The following is a 26,526-nucleotide window of genomic DNA, read 5'->3' as shown; positions in this document are numbered from 1 at the left end:
AAATCAAAGACAAAAAAGGAACTGAAAACGTAGTAGCAGATCACCTCTCTAGACTTGAAAACCTGGAATCGGAAAGAACATCGATCAACGATGACTTCTCGTACGATAAACTTATAGCTAATTTGGAAGAAAATAGAGCTGATGAACAGGTAGAGACCACCCTGGCTGTATGCGTTACACCATGGTACGCCGACTTTGTCAATTATTTAGCCGCCGGAGTGGTTCCACTTGATTTATCCTACCAACAAAAGAAACGATTCTTCCATGACATGAAACATTACTACTGGGACGACCCTTTACTTTTCAAAAGAGGCCCCGATGGTATTTTCCGTCGATGTATACCTGAAGAAGAGGTAGAAAGTATAATCCAACATTGTCATTCCGCTCCTTATGGTGGACACGCAAGTACATCAAGACCTGTTCTAAAATCTTACAAGCCGATCTTTATTGGCCAAACATATGGAAGGATGTACATGCCGCTGTCAAGAAATGCGATAGGTGTCAACGCACAGGAAACATATCTAGACGTGACGAGATGCCACAAAAAGGCATTTTGGAAGTAGAAATTTTCGATGTGTGGGGAATAGATTTCATGGGACCTTTTCCACCTTCTTTCGCTAACAAGTACATACTCGTAGCGGTTGACTACGTATCAAAATGGATTGAGGTTATAGCTTCTCCAACAAACGACACACGAGTAGTATTTAAACTCTTTAAGAATATAATCTTTCCAAGATTTGGTGTCCCAAGAATAGTCGTCAGTGATGGTGGATCGCATTTCATATCTAAGATACTCGAAAAATTATTGTTTAAGTATGGTGTAAGACATCGAGTAGCAACACCTTACCATCCTCAAACTAGTGGACAAGTGGAAGTATCTAATAGAGAAATCAAACAAATATTGGAAAAAACAGTCGCTACATCGAGGAAAGACTGGTCATCAAAATTACCCGAAGCTTTATGGGCATATCAAACCGCTTACAAAACTCCCATAGGAACAACCCCATTTAAGCTTATTTATGGTAAATTTTGCCACCTCCCGGTAGAGTTAGAACATAAGGCCTATTGGGCTATTAAAAATTTAAATTTAAACTATAAGGCCGCCGGTGAAAAGTGAATCCTTGATATAAACGAATTAGAGGAACTTAGACAAGACGCATACGAAAATGCCAGAATCTACAAAGAAAGAACGAAAAAATGGCATGATAAGCGCATATCAAGGAAAACTTTCAGACAGGGCGATGTAGTCCTCTTGTTTAACTCTAGACTTAAGTTATTCCCAGGAAAACTACGATCTAGATGGTCAGGCCTTTTCCAAGTCACTAATGTCTTCCCTAGTGGAGTTGTAGAAATTAAAGGAAAATCTACGGAAGCATTTATCGTAAACGGGCAGCGTCTGAAACATTATCTTTATGCTGAAAACAATGAAGACTCGCAAGTCCTGCACTTAGACGTATTATCTCCAAAATTAATAGATTAGCATCTAATAGTTTTATGTCGAGCTTGCGACATTAAACAAAGCGCTTCGTGGGAGACAACCCACAACTTTCTATTTTATTTTCTATTTTTATTTTATTCAGTATTCATTCTTTATTTATTTTATTTTATAAAACTTTTCTTCTTTTCTTCTTTCGGCATCTGGCCAAATCCTGACTAAATTCTTGTTTTTCTTTTCTTTAGTTAACACTAACCTGATGGGACATATTGATTGTATGGGTATCAAATTCAGAGGGAGAGCTCAGAGGCAAAAATTTGAAGAATTAGCAGAGAGAGAGATGCACCCGAGTTTTTATGCTGATGATTGGGCAATGACTGTCCTTGGACTAAGATAAACCGTGTCAACTCCTTTGCTCCTCCAACCAGAGATCCTACAAGTGGCTAGAAGTTTTTAGTTAATTAGTTTTAGTTTTAGGCAATTTATAGTTTCGTTTAACATTACTTTTAATCTTAGTATTTGTTTTCGCATGTTTTCTTTTATCTTCAAATGTTACATTATTTTTATTTTATGAAGCTATTGCATTATTGGTTTATTTTATTTTATTTTGATTTATGCAATATCTACAATTACCAGTAATGATATTCACTATATGCTACTACTTACATAGCCTATTAGAGAAAAATATATTTATGCACTATGGTGTGTAGTAGAATAGCATACATGGCAATTCAAAAATATAACAATAGCAAATATAATAAACAAAACAAAAAAAATTATTAATAAAAACAATTTATGAAGCACCCGCGTAAGCAGTCACGAGCGCCAGTGACCACTGCAAGCTAACCTATGTGACGAGCGTCACACAAGCCATCATGGTCGCCACGCAAGTGCACATGACGCCTGTAACACCTTATGTCACGAGCGTGACAGCTTCAGAATAGGTGAACGTTGGTGACCGTTGGGGACACGACCGTTACCCCCCACCTTTTTATTTTCCCCATTCACTCACCTTTACTCCATCCCACTAACATTCATCCACATTTATCTTTCTCTCACCCACTCCTCTTCCCAATTCCAAAAACTTTTCCTATAAATACCTACAATACCTTTCTTCCTACACCACATCATTCCAACAAACCATTCTATACAAATACATTTTCATCCCCTTTCCTTCTTTCAACCTACCTACCAATATGGCGGCGAACCAACAATTCAGAAACATTATCTTCCGATCTGAAGATGATAACTTCCAACGCGAGCAGTTCGATCGATTCCAACAACGAGGTGTCGTCTCTACCAGGTATCCTGATTTAAATTGTTTACAAGAATTAGGATTACTTCAAGGTGTGCAATGGCTACTTAGGCTTTCTGATTTAACCTTTCTTTGCACACAAAATCACCCTACATACCCATCACTCACCTTAGAATTTTTAAGTTCCTATTCCTACACCACTCCAACCGGTGAAGACGAGTACTTAACCGGTACCGCAACTTTCCGCATGTTCAACACCGAGTACTCACTATCCCAGGATCAGTTGAGTGCCATGCTACACTTCCCTGTAGGAGACCAGGTCCACCCAAGAATCCCTCCGAACTCACAGTGGCACATAAACGCCTTCGACCTCTTTGGAAGAATATCCGGTGTGGAAACCACTAATTGGGATGCACTACTTGCTTCGCACATACATAACCCCACCATCCGGTATTTTATCCGTATTCTGCAAAACACCATTTTTGGAAGACCGAACAACAGCAAAGTCAACGCCAAGGAATTATTCTTCCTCCATTGCATCTTTGAAATGGATACAAAGGTAAACGCCGCCTCTTTCTTATTTCATCATATCCGTACCCTATGTGCTCGAGGCCGTCAACCTTTTGTGATTGGAGGATCAATAACCACCATAGCACTTGGTTTGAATCTAGGGGACCGACTCCAAAATTTACAATCTCTGCCACCCATATTATGGATATAAGATATTGTCGCTCCAGCCGCTTAATCAAAAATAGGGTAGGCGGAAGGTATTATCTTATGGTGAATAACCAAGAAGTCCCAAGCGTTGTTTTGTCCAACATTGCCCTCACAGATGTTACCAACCCCGACCGATTCATCTACGATCTGAATGCTCCCGAAGCTACCGAGCCTACACAAGCAAACCCTCCCCCGGACGAGTTTGAGGAAATGGAGCAAGGTGATCAAGGTCCTGAACAACAGTCAGCCCCGCTTAACCCTTCCGATAATGCAACCGGTCCATCCTCCCGACGTCGTCGACGAAGAAGGCCAGCCACTAATGATGACATCATGGACGCTATTGAACATCAAGCCCAACGGCTTGATGCCATGCAGGCATAGAATACCAAAGTGATGCAACTGATGAGCCAGATGCAACAACAACAGGAAGTGAGGAATGCAATAACCGACTAGCGGTTCTCCGACTTGCTCAGCAGGTTTGATGACTTGGAAGTTCGTCAACGATCACCGGGGCCGAGAACAAGAGGACGTCGGCAGAGTTGAGCATATTTATTTATTTTTCCTTTCTTTTCGCTTTTCTTTAAAACATTGGGGACAATGTTTCATTTAAGCATAGGGGGGAAAACTTTATGTCAGTTATGATTATTTCTCTTTCAACATTCCTCTTTCAAGTATGTTATTTTCCCTTTCACTGTTATTTCCCTTTCATATATAAAAAATAATTAAATTTATTATATAATATATATTTATTTTAAGTCGAGTCCCTAGTGTGAAAAATTTTCACTACTCCCCTCAATTTTCTTGAGCCATAACAAAAATTCAACACACTCAATAAGTATAAAGGTTACTTATTTTATCAAACTTGAGTAAAATTAAGACAAAATTATTACCGCCCCAACGCTCTAAAAACCTCAACATGTTAGATCAGGAAAAGTACCTATTATACCAAGTCCTTGAACTTTTAGTTTTATAATAACCCCGAGTAGTTTATACGAGAAGTCGACACCATCTTAATAGCAAACTACGTGGAGAGCCGATGAATATAAGTGAATGATTCCCAAAACAATATATTAAAAATCAGGAAATGCACTAATTAAGTTAGGTGATCCTTACCCGATCATTTAATCCAAAGGTTGCGGATCCTACAAAAAAAACATAGTATGAACGATTCATTGTGAGTTGGTTCAGCGGTTTCTGGTGCTGAACTTGGTAGGGCGGACTACGGTCCGATCCCCCGCAATTTGCAATGGACTAAATAACCAAGTTATCCAACTTATGTACCAGAACTTCCAGCTAAAAAGGGGATCAGAATCGCTAACCGGTTACTCCACTATATGCGCGAAAAGATAAAGGGCTTCATGTGATTTCGCTAGAACGAAAACGGGTGAAATAAGAGTAAAAGAACTAGGCTAGCTATAATAGCATGACTCGAACTGGTTTGCATAAGGTGGGGTTATCTAGTGTTGTTACGGTAATTTGTGATGTTAAGATTAAGCTCAGGTTATTTTTAAACGAGATTTACTTGGAACCTACTACGAATTGATGTGTATTTGGAAATTTCATCTGGCTAATATTTTAAATCGATTTCTACATTGTATCTTGCTTGAGGACAAGCAAAAGTCTAAGTGTGGGGGAGTTTGATAACATGAAATAATATCACATTTTTGGACTTGATTTAATTAAATTATATTATTATTTGATTCGATTTATTTTATATTATTCGATATTACTTGGTATTTTCCTTCTATTTATTTCAGGTAACATTATTTGAAGCATACGTGAAAAAGAAAGAAAAGGGGATGCAAAAAGAGGATGAAAAGCATTCCACTAAAGCCCAGCCCACAACTACAAGGAAAAGCGCTCAGACGCTGTGACGACCGCCACACAAGGTGTGACGAGCGTCACGCCATCCTGCTTAGTGTTACGAGCGTAACACATGGTGTGACGAACGTCACACCCTCCCACTCCTATTTTTCTGCTTTGACGCGCGTAACTGAAGCACGTTCGCCCTTTTTCTTCGCTTGACTCTTTGACGCGTTAGAAACCACACTGAAGGAAATTTTGGGAAACGGTTACTGTATGATGAATATAAATAGACCCAAGGGATCCAATTTCAGGCTCTCTCACATTTTGCAGTTTTCGGCACCGTGCATTATTTTTCTTGCTTTTTAATTTTTCAGCATTCTATTTTCTTAGTTTTTTTTCCTTTTCATTTCCAGTCAATTTCCAAAGCATTGAACTTATTTTTTTTTCACACTAGTTTCTACACCGGAAATTATTGTGTACTTTTTACTGGATCTAACCTTACGTTAGGTCATAGTATTTTATTCCTTCGTTTTTATTTTCCTGTCGGATCGAAGATTGTAAGAACAAATCCAACCGGTCTATGGTGGAGTGTTCAAGCATCGCAGCTAGAGAATAATCAAGATCTCTATTAATTCTACAGGTTCATTAATTTATTGTTTTAATTTATATATGCTTTGTACTGCTGTTTATCTATATTGTTTATCTGATATGGCTGTATTTAAGCATAATCATTGTTTAGGCTTGTTTAGCATGTCCGGCTAAATAAACTTAGATATCGGTATGTAAATTCATTTAAAAATATAGTCACTCTTTTTACGGTCTCAATTTACAGAGTTAATACCAAAGTTTTTGTACGAGAGTAAAAGACATAAAGAAGTTAAAATCAATAGAACGACGGTTTGAGCTTTTAACTGGACAGTGTAAATTGGACATTAACTTTAAATCAGGGCGAGAGCAATTTTTAAGGTTAATTAAATTCTAATCATTTTCAAAAAGTATTTTTAAAGGTTAAATGTGAGGACGAGAGTTAAGCATTTAGGTTTAATCATATAATCTAAGTCAACAGAGCGAGAGTTTGAGACGAGGGTGTTTAAACGGTTAGTATTTTCTTAAAAAGAGTTTCTATAGAGTCTATTGTTTTCAAAAAAAGTGATTTTAGATTTAACTAAATAGTGAGAGCATACGTTAATATAAAGTCATAGTCTGATTCAACAGAGCGAGAGTTTGAGAAAGGACTTTTAATCAATAGTGTCTACTGAAAAGACTTATTTTAAAACTATGAAACCAACGAAGATTTGATTCCCTAATTACGACGAACTACATACCGATATCCGCGTTATTCGATATTTAATCTAGATCCAATTTTAGTTTTACTTTTCCCCCTAATCATCAAAGTATCATCCGCCTTAGCTTTACGAAGTAACCTTAGAAAACGGTATATCGATTCATTAAGTCCCTGTGGGATCGATATCTTTTAAAACTACGCGATTAGACTGTGCACTTGCAGTTAATACCCCAATCGACTCATAAAGTCGCGATCAGATGCGACAATTGCAAAATTTGTCGAAGATGTTATAAACATGTTTAAACATCCTAAATCATCTAATATTGTTTAAGTTTTGTTCATGTTATTTTCTTGTTAAGTTATGTTATGTTCAACAATTTCCTTGTTAAGTTATGTTAATCTCGCAATAATATCATTACAATATTCATCTAATGAAATGTTAAGTTAAAATGTCAATAGTATACAATATTTCATTACAAAACCAAAATAATACACAAATGGTAAATGTTACACATGTCCCTACGGGGAATGTGTGTTATTTGCGATGTCAAAGCATAAACCTCGCAATTTGGGTTTACCAAACCCGTGAGGTTATTTGAAAGAATTGTTATCATATGCAATCGTCGTTGGTCAGTTATACCAGGTGGAGGCGGTGACACGTCATCTGAAAGTCCTCTAGTATGAGAAAGTCCAACATCATTCGCAAGGTGAATATGTGGGATGGTATGAGAGTGTGATACTGTAAAGTAACACTTTAAATAACCGTCTAGACACTGCCCATGGTATTGCACCTCCATTGCATTATCTCTAATAGCAATGACATTACTGGCAATATTAGACATAAACCATTTATCCATTGCCCTCAGATGGTACAATAGTGACTGGTTCAGGGATGCCCTGATCATACCCAAATTGATGCTGACATCTCTCAGGTAAATATCTAGCCACTAAACTCTCCCATTGCAAATAACCCAAAAATAAGGTAGTTTCATCAAAATCCCAATGCACTTTATGGTCTACATATGGTGTCCATATGACATCGTATATGTTCAATGCATCAATCTTTCACTTGTACTCTTAAAGACCTCTTGGATGCGAATGTCTGGCCCTCCATCTGGTTGCCTGTGGGGAGCCATCAGTGATAAGACCACTAACACGCCTTTCAGAAATGAATGGGAAATGCTCGTATATCCAACACTGCACAAGAAAAATAAATTACATATGCAAATGTCTTTGATAAATAATAATTAAATAAGTAAAACATAATAAATATTTATATTTGAAATTGACTCATATAACTGACAAGTTGCCTCATCTCAAAGACAATCGTCTCTCCAAGTGCAATATATAATATTGTCAAAGCAGCACACCCCATTTCCGGTGGACATGCGTAAGCTTAGAAAATAGAAAGATGTATATGGCATCGATGTATACATGAGGCTTTTCCACTGAGATAGTACACCTTACAAGATGAAATATGTATACCTTAATGCCTCATACATAAAGTGACGTACTAGTTTTTGATACGTCTCCCAAATCCAAGAGAGGCGAAAGAGAGCACCCCTTTTAGCCCTGAAATCCTCCATGATCGTGTCCGTAGTAATCCTCAAGTAATGGTAAGTCATAATAGATGCAAGCTTCTAGTTAATGAGAGAAGCGGTGAAGAAGTATTCTGCAAGGGGGAGATGGAACAGGAGGAAGAGATCATCCATGATAATCCTCATCTCACCAAATAAAATATGAAAGGAGGATGTCTTGTTACATCATCGCTCAAGAAAAGCGGAATGTTGTGGAGTGTCCAACATGGTCAATGAACAGTCCACCAATAGAAGCAGATGATCATCTCCAACAATTTGTCTAACCTCATCAAGAATTTGGACATCTAAGAATATATTCAACTTTGCCTCATGGGTGGATATGTTTAAAGGAGCGCGATCCCGTGACAATTAAAGTATAAATCATTAGTTATTTTTACATCTCCCTGCCATAATTAAATGTCACATGATCGGCATACGCAATGAGCAAGGTAGGGTCATTGGGCCCTCCAGGGAACCCTCACTCTTTGTGTACAGACTGTTAGAAATTCTGGCTTGATGCCTTTCTCATTGAATTTGATACTATATATAATAGTGCGGTAATTACAACTCATAATGACTAATCACAACTAATTACAGCTCTTAATGACTAATTTTCTATTCTATGAATGTAAATTATTTACAATAAATGTGTTTGATTATTTCCTGATTAACATCCCCCCTCAAATTGATACGGCTGGTCAAGGAGCATCAATTTGCTAACAAGAAACTGATGTCGTGGGCGTGGAACAGCCTTGGTAAGAATATCTGCAACCTGCAACTGAGTACTGACGTGAGAAAGTGATATTATTCGATCATCGTAGGCGTCACGTATTGAATGACAATCAACTTCTATATGTTTGGTGCGTTCATGAAAAACAGAATTTGCAACAATTTGAATGGCACTTGTATTGTCAGCATAAAGTGAAGTTGGCTCTGTTTGGGGAAATCCAAGTTCAGCCAAAATACCACGAAGCCAAAGTATTTCTGAACAAGCAGCAGACATGGCACGATACTCTGGTTCAGTAGAAGATTTAGAAACTCTTGCTTGCTTCTTACTTTTCCAAGAGATCAATGAAGAACCAAGAAACATGCACCAACCAGTAACAGATCGACGAGTATCAGGACACCCTGCCCAATCAGCATCACTATAAGCACTCAACTAAAGAGAAATTCCAACGGAAAAGAATAATCCACGGTGAGAGGTTCCCTTTAAGTAGCGAATTATACGACAAACCGCAGCCAAATGAAGATGGCGAGGAGAATGCATGAATTGACTTACTTGTTGAACAACAAAAGATATGTCGGGGCGAGTAATAGTCAAGTAGTTGAGGCTACCCACAAGTTATCGATACAATAAGGGATCAGGCAAAAGATCACCATCATCACGATGATATTTAACATTAACCTCAAGAGGAGTATCTACCGGATTAGCCGATTCGAGACCGGCCGTAGAAATCAAATCTTTAGCATACTTGTGTTGATGGAGAAAGATGCCCTTGGATGTAGAATGAACCTCAAGACCAAGAAAATAATGTAGATTACCCAGATCTTTCATGTGAAATGATGCTTGTAACTGTTGCTTAAGTTGCTGAATGGAAGCATGATCCGAACCAGTAATAACCATATCATCAACATACAAAAGAAGCAGAACAATACCCGCAGATGTGCTGTGAATAAATAAAGATGAATCATACTGACTCTGAGTAAAGGAGAATCCAAGTAGGGTGGAGCGGAATTTCTCGTACCACGCTCTAGATGCCTGTTTGAAACCATATAAGGAGCGTTTGAGCTTACACACGCCTTTAGATGAAGAGAATAAGCCTTGACGTGGAGTTATATAAATATATTCTGTCAGGTCACCATGAAGAAAAGCATTCTTCACATCCATTTGATGAAGAGTCCACCCATTAGAAGCAGCTATACAGATGATCGTGCGGACAACTGTCATTTTGGCAACCGGTATAAATGTCTCATCATAATCAATTCCATATTCCTGCTTGTTTCCTAACGCAACCAAACGAGCCTTGTAACGATTGAGGGACCCATCAGAATTCAATTTCACAGAATACACCCATTTGTAACCTATAGGTTTTACATCAGGAGGGCAAGAGACAATATCCCATGTGAAATTCTCTTGAAGAGCTTGAAGCTCTTCATTCATTGTTTTTATCCATCGCACATCCTTAACAGCCTGTGAGTAACAAGTAGGAATAGATATGCTAGAGAGTGTGGCAGTCAGAGAAGTATGTGAGGAATCATACATGTCTGGTGAATATCTATCTGGTGCACGAGATATTCGACCAGAACGTCGTGGTTCAGCCGGTATAGGATTAGGTGGCGGTTCAGCGTCGGGAAGGGGTGTGGGAACCTGCTTCCTGTTTTGTCTAACATATACATGACCTGGTTTATAACGTTCAATAGATTGAGGCATAATAGAAAACTTAGGAAAAGTAACAATATCATTAATGGCAGGAGAAACACAGGGAAACATAAACTGATTATCAAAAAATGTCACATTTCTAGAAATGCGAAAACGATGGTTAGTGACATCATAACACACAAATCCCTTATGAGAGTGACTATATCCCATAAATGCATATTGAACAGATTGTGCTCCAAACTTATGCCTTTCAAAAGGAAGCAAGTGAGCAAAACACACACACCCAAAAGTATGTAAAGCACTATAATCAGGATGAATTTTAAAAAGACGAAAGAATGGAGAATCAAGTTCAATAACCGTAGAAGGAAGACGATTGATCAAGAAGACAGCTGTGGAAAGAGCCTCTACCCAAAATCGGGATGGTACAGAAGCTTGGAGAAGCAATGTGCGTGTTACATCAAGCAAATGACGATTCTTACATTCTGCCATACCATTTTGTTGAGGGGTATTGAGACAAGATCGTTGTGACAAGATGCCTTTTTGTTGAAGGTATTCCTGAAACTTATGAGACATGTACTCACCACCAGAGTCAGAGCGAAAAAATTTAACACTTGCTTGAAATTGAGTTTCAACATATGTCAAAAATTTCTTAAACATAGAAAACACTTCAGATTTAGACCGAAGGAAATATATCCAAACAAAACGACTATAATCATCAATAAATGTGATAAAATATTTATAGTGAGAATGAGAAACTATAGGAGACATACTCCATACATCACTATGAATCATTTCAAAACAAGTGGAAGCACGATAAGCACCAGACGGGAAAGGAAGTGTTTTACTCTTAGCCAATTTGCAAACAGAACATGAAATAGAGGCATTAGAAACATTTTTATTTCCCAACAAACCATTTTTGAATAAATGGGACAAAACAACAGAGTTTGGATGACCTAATTTTCTATGTCAATCCTCATAAGAGTTCAAACATTATTACAAGCAAGAGATATATGATTAGAAATAAACTGGAGTGGAAACAATCTTCCCACTTTAGGCCCCTTCGCGATCACCTTCCCTGACACCTTCTCCTGCACAAGACAACCATCACTAGAAAAGTTAACATCGTAATTTTTATCTACCAATTGACCAACAGATAATAAATTAGACACAAGTTCAGGTGATACAAGCACGTCCCAAAAATCAGAGTTTATGTCGCCAATATCAGTAATAGATAAAGTATTACCATCAGCTATTTGAATTTTCTGATTACCATGATAAGAATGTAAATTGTGCAAATGCTCTGAAGAACCTGTCATGTGATTGGATGCACCCGAATCAAGAAACCATGGGCTAGAAACATTAGAAGACTTACCCTGAATTCCCAATGTCGAAAGAGCGGAAAGTACCATTTGTTGAATCAATTCAGGTTGTATAGCACTATTGTTTGATGCCCCATTAGTGGATGGACCAACCACATGATTTGTAGTTGCATGGAATGCCTGTATTGAATGTTATGTTGGTCGTGGAGGACGTGTGGGACACTCAGAGATAATATGACCATGGTTCTTGCAGTAATTACAAAACTTCTTATTGCAACTACGAGCAATATGACCAAATTGTTTGCAAGAGAAACATTGAACCTGTCTCATATCACGACTTTTACCTTTACTTTGAGCAGCATATGCAACCGTCACGGGCTCGAAAATGGTAGCTTCATGAGACATGGCTCCTTGAGTAATAAGACGTTGTTCCTCCCTTAGAAGTTCTCCAACACATGTATCTAAAGAAGGAACAGGATTCCTATTCAGCAAGGCACCTCTGACAACCTCAAATTCTAGACGTAATTTCATGAGAAATTGATCTCGCCCATTGGTGTTGTAAACCTCTTGAACAGCCGCGAGAGAGGTCTTGGGAACATCAGCATGTATAATATAAGAGTGTTTTGTCCAGAGATTTAAGAAACCAGAATAGTATTCTTGAATAGACAAAGCACCTTGTTTATAGTTGGCTATTTCTACCTCCAACTGAAAACGTTTTGCCGAATTGTCCTGGTTGTAAATGCGCTTCAAATAATTCTACATTTCTTAAGCAGTTGAAAAAGAGCGTAAATTATTGATCATCTGAGGATCAATACTCTTGAGAATCCAAGTGATGATTTGAGCATCTTTAGTTTCCCACGCATCTAAAGCAGTTTTCTCCGTCGGTGCCTTAGAAACATCATCTAGATGACTCCATAATCCCTTTCCTTTAACATACATCTTGAATTGAAATTCCCATACAGAATAATTTTTGCCGGTAAAACGGACACAAAAATTCTTTTCATTTTCCATCGTGCAGCAAATCTATTCTAACAAGAAACAAGATTTCAAGAGCGACCCAGTGGGGTGTCGCTATTTCAGCCAAAAGAACAAGGATTCACAGGTTAGATCGAACCTTCTGATACCATGTTAGAAATTTTGGCTTGATGCCTTACTCATTGCATTTGATATTATATATAATAGTGTCAGTAATTACAACTCATAATGACTAATCACAACTAATTACGGCTCTTAATAGCTAATTTTCTATTCTATGAATATAAATTATTTACAATAAATGTGTTTGATTATTTCCTAATTAACACAGACAACTTTGTCTCAGGCTGAGTCGTCACCTTCGTGTTAGTCTGAGTTTCCACCTCCATGTCTACATCGTCAACAACAATAGTATCAAGCTATGCATCGAGATCTCTACCCCGTCCAACTCTATCTCATCTACGCTAGAGAGTATAGGATGCGCGAGACCGCTCAATCCTTTTATTGTGAGAACCTATGAGAACTATTTTATCTACTCAAATATGTGAGTGCTCTTCGTAATCAACTCCTGCACCAAAACTCTATGCACCAGAGTTCTTAGTCATCTACTCTACCTGCTCGGATATGTTATAACTTGGAGTTTCAATGTTTGAACTCTTAAAATTTTATTAGCATAATGATTTATTAGTATTTTAACTGTTTCGTTAACTGTTTGTCTTGGTTTATTAACTGCTTGTCTAGTAAATAATAGTTCGGCATTATGATGACTTGGTGCCAAGAAATTGAATGAAAACAATGTTTGAAACATTTAAAAAGGTGCCTAATTAATATATTGGACATTTCCTTATCAAATTTCTTTGATGTTTTTCGAGTCTAGTCAACCAAGAAGCTTTTCGATATTGATAGAATTGGAATGTTCTGAGCAATAAGAAAGCTAATAGCATTGGAATGAAGTAGCTTTTAGTTTATGAACTCCACCTTCAGTTTGAGAATGCCCCAACACTGATGTTTCAGTATCTGTTTTCTCTGAGTACAATTATTTTACTAATAAAAAAAATTTCACTATCATATGAAATCAAACACTAAGATATGAAAACTTCTGCTAAAATTCTCAGAAAGAATGCTAGCAAGGTATTGATGAAGTTGGATGGTGTCCATTAATCTATTCATAGCAGGCTGGCCCATATGAACTAACATATTTTAACAACTTTAACTCTGTTATCAATGCATTAATGTATCATTCATACCAAACAGGCCTCGTAGACAAATATGACAAAATAGAAAAATTACAGAGTGATTATGTTTGTGTGATGGCACCTTTGTGATTATAAGTGTAATATTTTGCAAAATAAAGGAACAAAGTAAACCCCACCATACTTAATCCAGCAAGAAGGCAATAAAAGTAATCAAAATGTGCCTTATTGATGTTGTCACAAAACCAACTTTCATCACCATCTTTGCCACTCAAATTTTCAATTAGAGAAATGAGAAAGCCACTAAGAAAGCTTCCAACACCAACAATACTCAAATAGAGTGCAAGCCCCATGCTTCTTAGTTCATTTGGGACTTGATCATAGAAAAATTCTTGAAGACCAACCATAGTAAAAACCTCAGAAACTCCTAACAAAGAGTATTGAGGAATCAACCACCATAAACTCATTGGCACAGTTGCATTAGGATCATCAATAAGACCATACTCTTGTGCTATTCTTAGTCTCTTATTCTCAACAAAGACAGCAATTAACATTGTGAATATGGATAAAAATATTCCAGTTCCAATTCTTTGAAGCATTGTGATCCCTGAGGGTTTTCCGGTGATAGCTCGTGCTGCTGGCACAAATATGCGGTCGTATATAGGGTTGAAGAGAATAATGGCGATACCGTTTATCGATTGAAGTGAAGCAGGCGGAATATCAAAACCGGGAAATATTGTTCTCTTCATAGATTTGCCTTGCTTGGTGAAGAATGTAAAAACTTGAGCAAAGACGATACCGTAAACCAAAGATGTAGTCCAAATTGGAACCAACCTTAGCATTGCCTTGGCTTCTTCCACCTCAACAAGGCTACAAGTATTACCTTCTTTGGATCCCTTTGGTGTTAGCAATGCCTTGTTGAGGAAGCTATCAATGTAGCAAAATACAAATCAGGTCAAAATAATCATAATCATTTAGGGCTTTTGTTAGAATTGAAAAACAAGCATAAATTATAACTGTTATTCCTACCTGAACGGTTCAGAACCTTGACGCAGAAGCATTCCATCATCAATAGATGTGTTGGATAAGGTATTTCGCCAATTTCTTATTGCCGCGGTAAATACACGACCGATTCTAAGAAAAGGACTCTTGTCATTATCCTTAATGTTAAACCTATATGTCTTTGTTCCGCACAAGAAAACAAGCAAACCAATCGTCATTACAATACAAGGGATTCCAAATCCAACAACCCAACTATAGTTATCTTGTATATAGTTCAAGATCGAGATTATCAACGTGCAACCTGCAAGCACCGTAAAATACCACCAATTAAAGAAAGAGCTTCTGGCCCTGTGCTCCTTTGGATGTTGTTCGTCGAATTGATCCGCGCCAAAAGCTTGAACACAAGGTTTATGTCCACCTTGTCCAATGGCAACTAGATAGAGTGAGATGAAGAATAAGATTACTTGTGAATGTTGGGAGCATAATATGAATTTACTATCAACTTGGCATTTAGATTTAGTGAGGGAAGGAAGCATGGCTGATAATGTTAACAACACCAATCCCTGTTATTCATATTAAGCCAATGACCAACATCAAAAAAAAATTGAGGCAATAGAGTTATCATCAGTATATTTAATGAAAAGTTTTTTAAAAAGTCTAGAACAAAATTAAAAGGATCTGAAAACAATTGCAGGAAACATATGTTTGAAACTCTGCTTAAATTGACAGATGAGTATATGTATGAATATTTTACTTTAAAATGTAAAAGCATATTATATTTAAATAATTTTACATAAATTTTGAAAATATTTAAAAATATTTTCTTTAGCATTTTAATAATATAATGTCTAAATTTATTTAGCAACAGATTACTTGCTAGTGTGAATGTACAAATATTTTGTTAGTTCTATAAAATGATATCACTCTTTCCTTTGTTATCCTTTAAAGTTATTTTATTTTTCAATTATTGTGTCTAAATATTAGACCATTCTTGTCGTTGTAACTTTTACTGTGGAATTGAGTACCTCTATTATGGGACTCATGTGGTAGGGTGGAAGACGAACCCCTTTTTTCTTAGAAATTCTATGGCGAGGCGGAATTGGACACTTTGGCGATGTGGAATCTAGACACTCTTTAAAGGTTAGTTTCTTTCTTATATTTTAACTTATATCTTGTAATGTCCTTTTAGAAAATTAATTTAAAAACTTGACTTCTTTTTTGGAATTAAAAAACTTGACATTTTTTCCAGGATTATGAAACTAATTATTAGGATCAACTCCCATTTTAATCATGTCGTCCCAACTATCAGATAAAAGAAAACGTTAATCAAAAGTTGGATTATTATTCCTATAGAGAAATAATTCTCCCGCAAAAGAACAAAAGCTTAAAATTGCCAGACCCAATTTGAAGACTTCCTATGCCTCTCTGCATAGTAAGTTTGGGGAAACTATTTTGAGCCTAATCAAGGCTCAAAAGGGGATTGAGAATGTCCTATCCACCGTAAAAATATTTTCATACATGCCCTAAAGCAAAGGTAATTAACATGAGTGTTGAAGTGTTAACCTGACATATTCTTATCCGCTTCAGCACTAAAGCTGCTAGTACCGTCATCAACATCAAAATCTATCTCTCTTATTCTTGTTCCACGGCAGAATAATAAATTATTGGAAATAAATCATTTTTGTGTTTAGGAAAAATGTGTGGGAATATTATAGGCTTGAATAGAAACTTGATTGGTAAGAAAATTATTTATGGAAGAGAGAACTTTGTATTTTTGTTTGATCAAAAGTGTATGATTAAATCTCTATTTATAGTACTCTAAGGAGAATTCTAGACACACTAATTTTATAGAGTTCTTAACTCTAGACATTCAAAGAGTATTCTATAAAATATTACAACTCTAAGAAATATCTAGACACTCCAAATACTACAAGAGTTTTCTAGAAACATAATCCAAAATAAACTAAGCCCAAAATAACTAAACCCAAAAATCAAATAATAAGGTTAGTCTCAAATCAAGTTTAATATTTCAACATCCCCCTTAAACTTGATTTGTGACTCCAAGCATATTCCTTAGCTTCACAAAAGTTTTCAACTTGAGTGACTTGGTGAAAATATCGACAGCTTGATCTCTAGACATCACATGCTTCAATTTCCCTTCCTTCTTCTCAATGCATTCTCTTATGAAGTGGTAACGGGTGTCTATGTGCTTACTTCTTTCATGAACTACAGGATTCTTTGCCAAAGCAAGTGTTGATTTATTGCCAACACATATTTCCACAGGATCTTCTTGTGACATTTTTAACTCTTTCAAAAAATTCCTTAGTCAAATTGCATGACAAATACATGATGTGACGACATACTGAGCTTCACAAGTCGACAGTGTGACGATAGGTTGCTTTTTTGACATCCAAGTGAAGACATTATCTCCCATAAAGAATACGAAACCAGTAGTGTTGTTTCTATCATCCAAGTCTCCACTCCAATCGCTATCACTATAGCCAATAATCTCATAATTATTAGAAGAGTAATAGTGCAAGCCAAAGTTTATTGTACCTTTGATGTATCGAAGGATTCTTTTTTCCGCCTTGAAGTGAGTTGTTGTTGGAGCTTCCATGTAGGGACTTACGAGTCCTACAGCATAAAGAATATCTGGTCTTGTACTTTTCAAGTAACGCAGACTTCCAACCAAACTTTTGTAAAGAGTTGGATCCACAATCTCTCCATTTTCATGCTTACTCAACTTGCTGCCACATTCCATCGGGGTGCCAACTAGATTGGCATCATCCATCTTGAACTTCTTAAGTAATTCTTTGTCATAGCCTTCTTGGGTGATAAAAATTCCTTTGTCTTCTTGCTTTACTTCGATACCGAGATAATATGCCATAAGCCCCATATCTGTCATCTCAAATTCATTTGACATGTCTTTCTTGAACTCTTCGAACATGCTTAAATTGTTCCCTGTGAAGATCAAGTCATCAACATATAGGCACACAATCAAAATATCTCCATTTTGTGCTTTAATGTAGAGTGTATGCTCATATGGACACTTGATGAAGTTCTTGTCTTGAAAGTACTTGTCGATTCGAACATTCCAAACTCCTGATGCTTGCTTGAGTCCGTACAACGCCTTCTTCAACTTCAAGATTGTTTCTTCTTGCCCTTTTACTACATGGCCCTGTGGTTGCTCGATATAAACTTCTTCTTCGAGAAAACCATTCAAGAAGGCCGACTTCACATCCATTTGATAGATCTTTCATTCATTTTGGGCTGCCAAAGAAATGACCAGTCTAATAGTTTCAAGACGAGCAACAGGAGCAAATACCTCATCATAGTCAATTCCTTGTCTTTGACTATAGCCATTCGCCACTAATCTTGCTTTGTATCTCTCCACGCCTCCTCTTGCATTCTTCTTTGCCTTGTACACCCATCTTACTCTGATTGCTTTGTGTCCTCGTGGAAGTGTAGTAAGTTCTCATGTATCATTCTTCGTGATTGATTTGATTTCTTCTTCCATGGCATCTCTCCACTTTATGTTTCCAACTACTTCTTGATAGCTTAGAGGCTCGCAGTCACCCAAAAGGCAAAAGAGGTTAATGTCGTTTCTATTTTCGGTTACCCCATAAAGCTCTTCAATACTCCTTAGTCATGGTGTCCTATCATTTGAGCTTGTTTCATCCAACCTTAGTGTCGGTGAGGCCGGTGGTGTAATATGTTCCTCTATCATTGGTTGTTCCATTTCGTCTTCTTCTTCAAAGTAAGGAAGAAAATCGTACCTGTCTTCTTGAACACTTCAATCCCAACAATTTTCTTCTTCTAACTCTATGTCACGGCTTATGACGATCTTTCCACTATTTGGATTATATAGCTTGTACCCTTTGGAGCTTGAGTCGTAACCCACGAATCCATACTTCTCACTTTTATCATTGATCTTTGTTCTCCTGTCATCTGGAACGTGGGTATAGGCAATGCTTCCAAACACTTTGAGGTGAGAGATCTCAGACTTCCTTCCACTCCATGCTTCTTGTGGTGTCTTCTCATGCACGCTTCTTATTGGGGGAACGATTTGTCAGGTAAGCCGCACATGCCACTGCTTCGGCCCAAAATTCTTTCGGGGTCTTCTTGCTCTTAAGCATGCTTCGCACCATGTTAAGTATGGTCTGGTTCTTTCTCTCTGCTACTCCATTTTATTGTGGTGATCTTGGCACTGTTAGTGGGTGACGAATTCCATGGTTTTCACAATATTTGTGGAACTCATTTGAAATGAACTCTCCTCCTCGGTCAGATCTCATGTCCTTAATGGAAAGACCACTTTCTTTCTCCACAAGGGCTTTGCACTTCTTAAAGTTTTCAAACACTTCTGACTTCTCCTTCAAGAAATAAACTCATGTTTCTCTAGAATAATCATCAATAAAGAGGAGAAAGTATTTACTCTTACCAAAAGAGTTTGGATTGATTGGTCCACTGACATCGGTGTGTATGAGCTCTAGCGGTTTTGTCACTCTTTACGTTGATTCCTTTGGAAAGTTTTTCCGGAATTTCTTCCCTACTAGACATCCTTCACATAGTTGGACTGAGTGGTTTATACTAGGCAAGCCTCTCGCCATCTCCTTCTTTGACAAACATTTTAGACTGTCGAAGTTGAGATGTCTGAATCGTAGATGCCATAGACACGAAGAGCCTGTACAGCAAGTCTTGAGATACTTTGCAACATCATTTTGAATGTTCAAGAGAAACATTCTATTCTTTGACATAGGCACCTTAGCAATCAAGTTATGTCTACAATCTCTTAAGAAAATACTATGTTCTTTCAAGTGGATGTCATAACTTTTCTCTAATAATTGTCCCAAGCTCAAAATATTATTCTTCATGTTAGGAACATAGTAGAGATTGAATATGAATTGATGACTCTCATTCTTCAAGCGTATAAGAACTTTACCTTTGCCTTTAACTGGTATCTTCGAGTCATCTCCAAATGAGACATTGTTGTTTGTCACTCCATTGATCTCTACGAACATGCTCCGATCGTCGTACATGTGATTGCTTGCGCCGGTGTCGAGGTACCATTTGTTTCTTTTCTCTTCAACTTGGTTTTGGCACGCGAGCAACAAAGTTTCTTCTTATCCGCCTTTTTCTTCTACAAAGTTAGCTTTCTCCATAACCTTCTTCGAGAATCTACACTCAGATGGATAATGACCAATTTTGTTGCAGTTAAAGCCCTTGATTTGTGATTTGTCACACCTCGACCATGATTTTCCTCTTCCACAACCTCTTGTTACTTGTGGATTCCAACTTCTTTCTCCATTGTTAGAGTAGTTATTGTAATCGCCTCTTCATTCTCCTCCACGTCCTCATCCACGCCCACGATCTTGGCCACGGCCCCGTTCTCTTTGGCTCCTGTAATTCGCATAATGTGTTTCCTTTACGTTGAGTTGTAGTAGTTGCTCCATAGCCTCCTTTTATTAAATTTTTCTCTTTTATTTTTCTTCGTATGCTTGTAAGGAACCCATGAGTTGCTTAATAGTCATGGTCCTTAAATCCATGTTTTCTTCAATGTTGGTTATGAAGTCAAAACTTGGATTTAAAGTGAGAAGTATTTTCTCCATGACTTTCACCTCATCAACATATTCGCCATTTCTGTAAAGTTTATTGACTACGGCCGATACTCGAGAAAAATAATCATAAATTGACTCAGACTCTTCCATAAATAAACGTTCAAAATCACCTCTAAGAGTTTGAAGACGAATCTTTTTCACCTATTCCACTCCCTTGTTGCAAGTTTGAAGTTTGTCACATGCTTCTTTGGTTGTTGTTGCGTTGGAGATCTTCTCAAATATATCTCCATCCACCGATTGATAAATAAGGAAGAGAGCTTTCTTGTCTCTCATTCTTGACCCCTTCAATGTCTCCTTTACACCTTGGCTTAGCGAGACTTCATCTTGCTCCTTGAAGCCTTTCTCAATGATATCCGACACATCTTGAGCTCATAGTAGCGCATTCATCTTGATACTCTAGTTGTCATAGTTGTTCTTTGTGAGCATCGACATTTGGAAAGTGAAACCTCCATTCGCCATTTTTTGAGGATCTTGAGGCTCTGATGTCACTTTGTTAGAAATAAACCCTTTTGTGTTTAGGGAAAGTGTGTGGGAATATTAAAGTCTTGAATAGAAACTTGATTGGTAAGAGAATTATTTATGGAAGAGAGAACTTTGTATTTTCGATTGATGCAAAAGTGTAGGATTACATCTCTATTTATAGTACTCTAAGGAGAACTTTATACACACTAATTCTAGAGAGTTCTCAACTCTAGACATTCAAAGAGTATTCTAGAAAATATTACAACCCTAAGAAATATCTAGACACTTCAACTAATACAAGAGTTTTCTAAAAATATCACCCAAAATAAACTAAGTCCAAAATAACTAAGCTCAAAAATCAAATAATAAGGTTAGACACAAATCAAATTTAATACCTCAACATAAATATTCATAATAATCTCCACAATATAAATTATATTTAACAAACCTAAATAAAATAATATATATATATATATATAATATATATATATATATATATATATATAATATATATATATATATATATATATATATATATATATATATATATAGATAGATATATATATATAAAAGTACCCATAATAAAATCAAATTATAATATCTTACCAAATTTTCTATTAAAAAAAAACTTTTAAATTATTAATTAATTTAATAATATAAGAATTATTAAATTAATTTTTTATACTAATTTAACAATTATTAAATTTTCCAATAGATAATAAATAAAATTTCTAATTGACTATTGTGTGCACCACAATCCGTTTGAGTATTATTAAAAAATTAGTAAGATATTTTAAATAATTTTGAAGGATTGAATTTTGAGAATGGATTTCTCTCGGGTCCCATGTTCGAATTATCAAGTGCTAATAATTTTTGTATTTTATCAAATTATAGAGTTTTGTTCTGCATTTAACGGCGGGCCGCGGTGGAATTGATCTTGTTAGTCGATCAGTCGCAACACGGATGACAGGATTTAAAGAAATTAAAAAATTTGAAGAGTAATGGATACTTATTGAGCAAATTAATTATAGTTATATTAGAGGGTAAAAAATCAAAAATTGAAGAAATGAACTAACCATGATATAAATGAGAGAAGCGAGTATGATTGTACGGTAGCGTCCAAGAAAAGAATCAGCGACGAAAGCACCTAAGAGAGGAAGAAGTGAAGCTGTTCCAACCCATACATTTACATTCTTTGCAGCTATTGCAATGCTCTCATTAAGTGGTCCTGTTAGATATGATATCAAGTTTCCTTGAATTCCATAAAATGAAATTCTTTCTGCCACTTCCACACCTATAAACATTACATTTACAAACTCAAAAAACAAATCATGAAGACGAATTTGTATGTTATAGTATGAAAATACCTATGATGAACCAAGCAGATCTCCAATAACCAGATTTGGATCTAACGGCTGCTTCTCCTCTGTAGTTAACAGCACCACCTACAAGATCAGGTTCTAACAAAACGCCATTGGGATTCTCCATTAAACCAATGTCGATTTACTTCTTCTTCTTCATTAAAGATGGGTTGTTTGTGCTTATGTGCTGTATTTGATATGGTTAAATCTGAGCCACAAACACCACTAACTTGCTGTGTCTATCTTTCTTAGGTTATGTGATTGTGTAATAGTGATGTGCTAGTACTTTTTCTTTCATTAAAAAAAGGTTTGGTTTTTTTTTTCTTTAGAGAACAAAGAATGTCAGCAAATATTTTTATGTTAGGTACACAACGCTAAAGACAAGCATTAAAACTGTTTGAATATGAGTCAACATCACTACAATTTAATATTCATAATGAATGCATATCTATGGAAAAAGATGTGAAGTCAATGCTTATTTAACACATTTAAGTGTGTGTTTGGTTTAGTGTATGAAAGATAAAAAATAACAATTTTAGAGATTTAGAATTGATTTAGAAATTATTTTGAGATGTTTTATTATTTTAAAGTATAATTAATTGTACCTCTAAAACTAATTTTATTTAAATTTAGAATTTAAAACTTTTAAGTATAAATTTTTATGTTAAAATTTATTGTTCAACTCAATTTTTACATTCAAACATAAATTACTTTACATTTAAATTTATTTTTAATCAAAATCAATTTATTAAAAATTAAATTTTTTTTACCAGAAAATCTAACACACGCTAAATCTAATACTATTAGAACCAATTAAAACTATTAAAATGGGTTATCCGATTCGTTTAGGGGTCGACTTTGATGGACTCGAATTTTTTAGGAATGGGTCAAAAAAATAGGTTGTAATATGGATTTAAAAATTACTATCTGAGTCCAGTCCTTTACAAGCTTCGGACTATCCAACCTTAAAAGGACTGTTTTTTTAATTATATTTTTTTATAAAAATTAAAATAAAAATCTCATCATATTTATTATAAAATCAATAAAAAATTATATTATTTTAAATATATTTAATATATTATTCGTTATAAATAATATAATATGTTTCTAAATACAAAATATTTAAATTATATAAAATAATACTCAAATATTTAACATAAGAGAAATTAATAGTAATCGAAAAATTGTTAAGTAAAACAAAAAATAAATAGATATTAATTTGATTATATTTAAATATAATATTTAAAAGAGAAATATTAAATAAAATAGAGATAAAATTAGTGTGGTGAGAAAAATCAATAGGTTGGTTTGGAGTGAGCCAATATAAATATTTATATAATTTTTAAAAAATTATAGTTATGCGAGCTACCCGCGGCCGATAGTGTTAGCCCTAATGGATAGCGGATTTTTTTAGGGAACCCTAAATTATATGTGCTCTATTCTTAAGGCCCAAACCCCAGCCCATATGGAGTAACCCATTTTAGCAACTCTAGAATCAATGAAATGTGTTGTGTTTTAAATATTTTTTAGTCAGTAATTTTTCACGCACTTTAAAGGGTTGTTTGATTTAATGAATACGAGTGTAGGGGAAAAATTTTAACGGACGAGAGGGGGAAAAGCGGGGAAATGAGAAAAAATTTAATTTTAAAAATTAGTTTGCTTTCACGAAAGGAGAAGAGAGATTTCACTAGACATAAAGTATAAAATCATATTTTTCTTTGATTGTAATACTTAAAATGATATTTAATGAAAGAATATTTAAATCTAAATGGGGAAGAAATATGTCGTCGGGTTGAATCCCCTATTTTGGAGGGGGTTAAAATTGACTTTTGAAAGGATATTGATTACCTCTCTTCATCTCTTATCTTCTCTTAACAATTGAACCAAACAACTTAAATTTAAAATAATTTCTCCCTCTCATCTATATTTTCTTCCAACCAAACACACTCAAAGTACGGGGAAAGAGAAATTCTATATTCAAATTCAGATTATTGAGTATCAATGTTCTTGTATATAATAACTAAGTCGTACTCATGTGATAATGTTTGAACTTTTTTACTATTTATATCTAGAAGAAATGCTATTTTTAAAACTAAAAAGGTGTTATACTTGAAAATATGAAGATTTAAAAGACTTTTTAGAGTCAGGTGTGAAAATAATTTGAAAAGGACAAACGAGTTAGTTTCAAAGTAGAAACGAAAGGAAGACATACTCAAAAGATAAAGAGTTCAAGACTAAAGACGCTAACATGGTCGACGTACAACAATAAATGTCTTAAGAGACTTACTTAAGCGAGTTTTGTGTGATGCCAATAGTCATCTCAACTTACTATTATGAGTTGATCGCAGTGTTACGGCAACGTGATAAGACATCACGATAGGAAATTAATGAGAAGGCGATATAGCATGCCTAGAGAAGAGGAGTAATGGTCATATTCCGAAATGATTGTCTTCAAGGTTGCATCATATTATGGGCCTTTAACCCTCTTGTGGCGGCTCATGTGTTGTAGTGCAAATGAAGTCAAGTATTTCTATTATCTTTTAAATCTTGAGCATAAAATTGTCAACTACATGCCCTCAATTTAAATAGGTCACATTTTAGGGAAGTCAGTTTGAAATTTCATAATTCTCCCATTCATCCCACACGAATTCTTCATATCCCAACCTCTCTAGAACTATCACTCTATCTTAATAGCTAACAAACATAGTGTTTCACTAATGGTAAATGCACCCAAATACATAACCTATGACAATTCATCCTTTTAGATCTACCACTTCATCCCCATTGAGCATGAAATGAGGCATGATACCTTCTTGCGATGTTCCATCAATCCTAAATAGAAGTTTTAATGTAGGTAATGAGAGTTCCCAGTCTTCACCCACATCATGAATGACCATGGTTAGGAATACTTTAACTTGGTCTTTTGCATTTGCAATAAAGCATAAGTGCGATATTTCTTCACTAACACATTCAGAAGAAATAATTCTCAAGAAATATGGACATATATAGTAAGGTGATCAGTCACCAGTTGTGTTATAGCTATTATCATTTTAACAGGTGAAAATAGGCGAGTCATTTGCATTTGTCATAAAGTTTAACTGGTTTTTACACCTTCTTTTACCATTGATGTCATTTAATCTGTTCACTGTTTTTCATCAATTTGTTTCCATTTTCCGTATTTTATGCTTGGGTTGTGTGTTTTTACTCTTTTCAGGTTCAAACAGATATTCAAGGATGATCAGATGCAGAAACCAAGGAGAGTCGTGAAATATTGGAGAAGTTTTCCCATGCTTCAGTAGGCTTGCTACGACCACCCGTAGCACCTGCTACGGGCCGTAGTAGAGAGGTCTAGAACAAAAGGAAAAATCCACAAGAAATACTGGTCTACTACGACCACCCGTAGAACCTGTCATTGGTCGTAGCATACAAAAACCTCCACCTTCAGTTGACAAGCCAGGTCCAGTGGCCTGCTACGGCCACCTAGCACCTGCTACGACCATAATAGGCAGTCATGTGATTTTCAGAAACTTTCCGTTTTTAAGTCATATTTGGAAATTATTGTGGAATGAGCTATTTTTAGACCTGATCTTATTGTCCAGAAACATTTGATTGACTAGGAGAATCTGAAAATGGGGTGTTTTATATGTAAAGGAGATTATTACCACATTTGAAGGGACTTCTTTTTTAACAGAAAAAATACAGAGAGAAATATTGAAGAACACATAAGCTTTGGTGGAAGGCAGATTTTTATGAACGGAAGCGATTGAAGATTCAATTCATCTTAGTACCTGTAATGTCTAAATTTTGTATTTTGTTTTCATTGAATGTTATGAGTAGATAAAGCCCCCAATGCTATGGGTGTCCCTGATTTGAATCTGGAAGAACTATGATTTTATATTTGCAATAACAATGTTGTTTTCCATAATTAATTTATTCTCTTGTTGTTATTAATGCTTGCTCTACCGGACAAACGGGTTTGACTTAAAGTTAACGATTAGGTTGGACCGCCATTGTTAATGCGTTGCTTAAGATTATTCTATAGTAGATATTACCTAGGACTAGGGATACCCTATAAAAATCAGAATATTCTTGATAATTGAATGCTTAATTTCATCTGTAATTCTCTATGGACATATGCATTAGG

At 35.8% G+C, this 26,526-nt stretch overlaps 1 protein-coding gene and 1 long non-coding RNA gene across 2 annotated transcripts; one reads left to right on the top strand and one right to left on the bottom strand.

Moving 5' to 3' along the window:
- Positions 1 to 13,933: 13,933 nt before the first annotated feature.
- Positions 13,934 to 22,731, bottom strand: LOC127101464 (protein NRT1/ PTR FAMILY 5.10). The gene is made up of 4 exons (XM_051038894.1): positions 22,389 to 22,731; positions 22,098 to 22,315; positions 14,972 to 15,507; positions 13,934 to 14,869 (listed from the first exon to the last, which is right to left on the bottom strand). The coding sequence occupies exons 1-4, from the start codon at positions 22,507 to 22,509 to the stop codon at positions 14,047 to 14,049; spliced, it is 1,698 nt and encodes a 565-aa protein (XP_050894851.1). The 5' UTR covers positions 22,510 to 22,731; the 3' UTR covers positions 13,934 to 14,046.
- Positions 15,904 to 22,213, top strand: LOC127101465 (uncharacterized). The gene is made up of 2 exons (XR_007794639.1): positions 15,904 to 16,084; positions 21,916 to 22,213. It is a non-coding gene; the product is annotated as an uncharacterized LOC127101465 (long non-coding RNA).
- Positions 22,732 to 26,526: the final 3,795 nt, after the last annotated feature.

This window comes from Lathyrus oleraceus, chromosome 7, assembly GCF_024323335.1.
Source record: "Lathyrus oleraceus cultivar Zhongwan6 chromosome 7, CAAS_Psat_ZW6_1.0, whole genome shotgun sequence".
In the NCBI taxonomy this organism is placed as follows: Eukaryota; Viridiplantae; Streptophyta; class Magnoliopsida; order Fabales; family Fabaceae; genus Lathyrus; species Lathyrus oleraceus.
The sequence above is the reverse complement of the archived record's forward strand: the minus strand, read 5'-3'. Positions and strand labels throughout refer to the sequence as shown.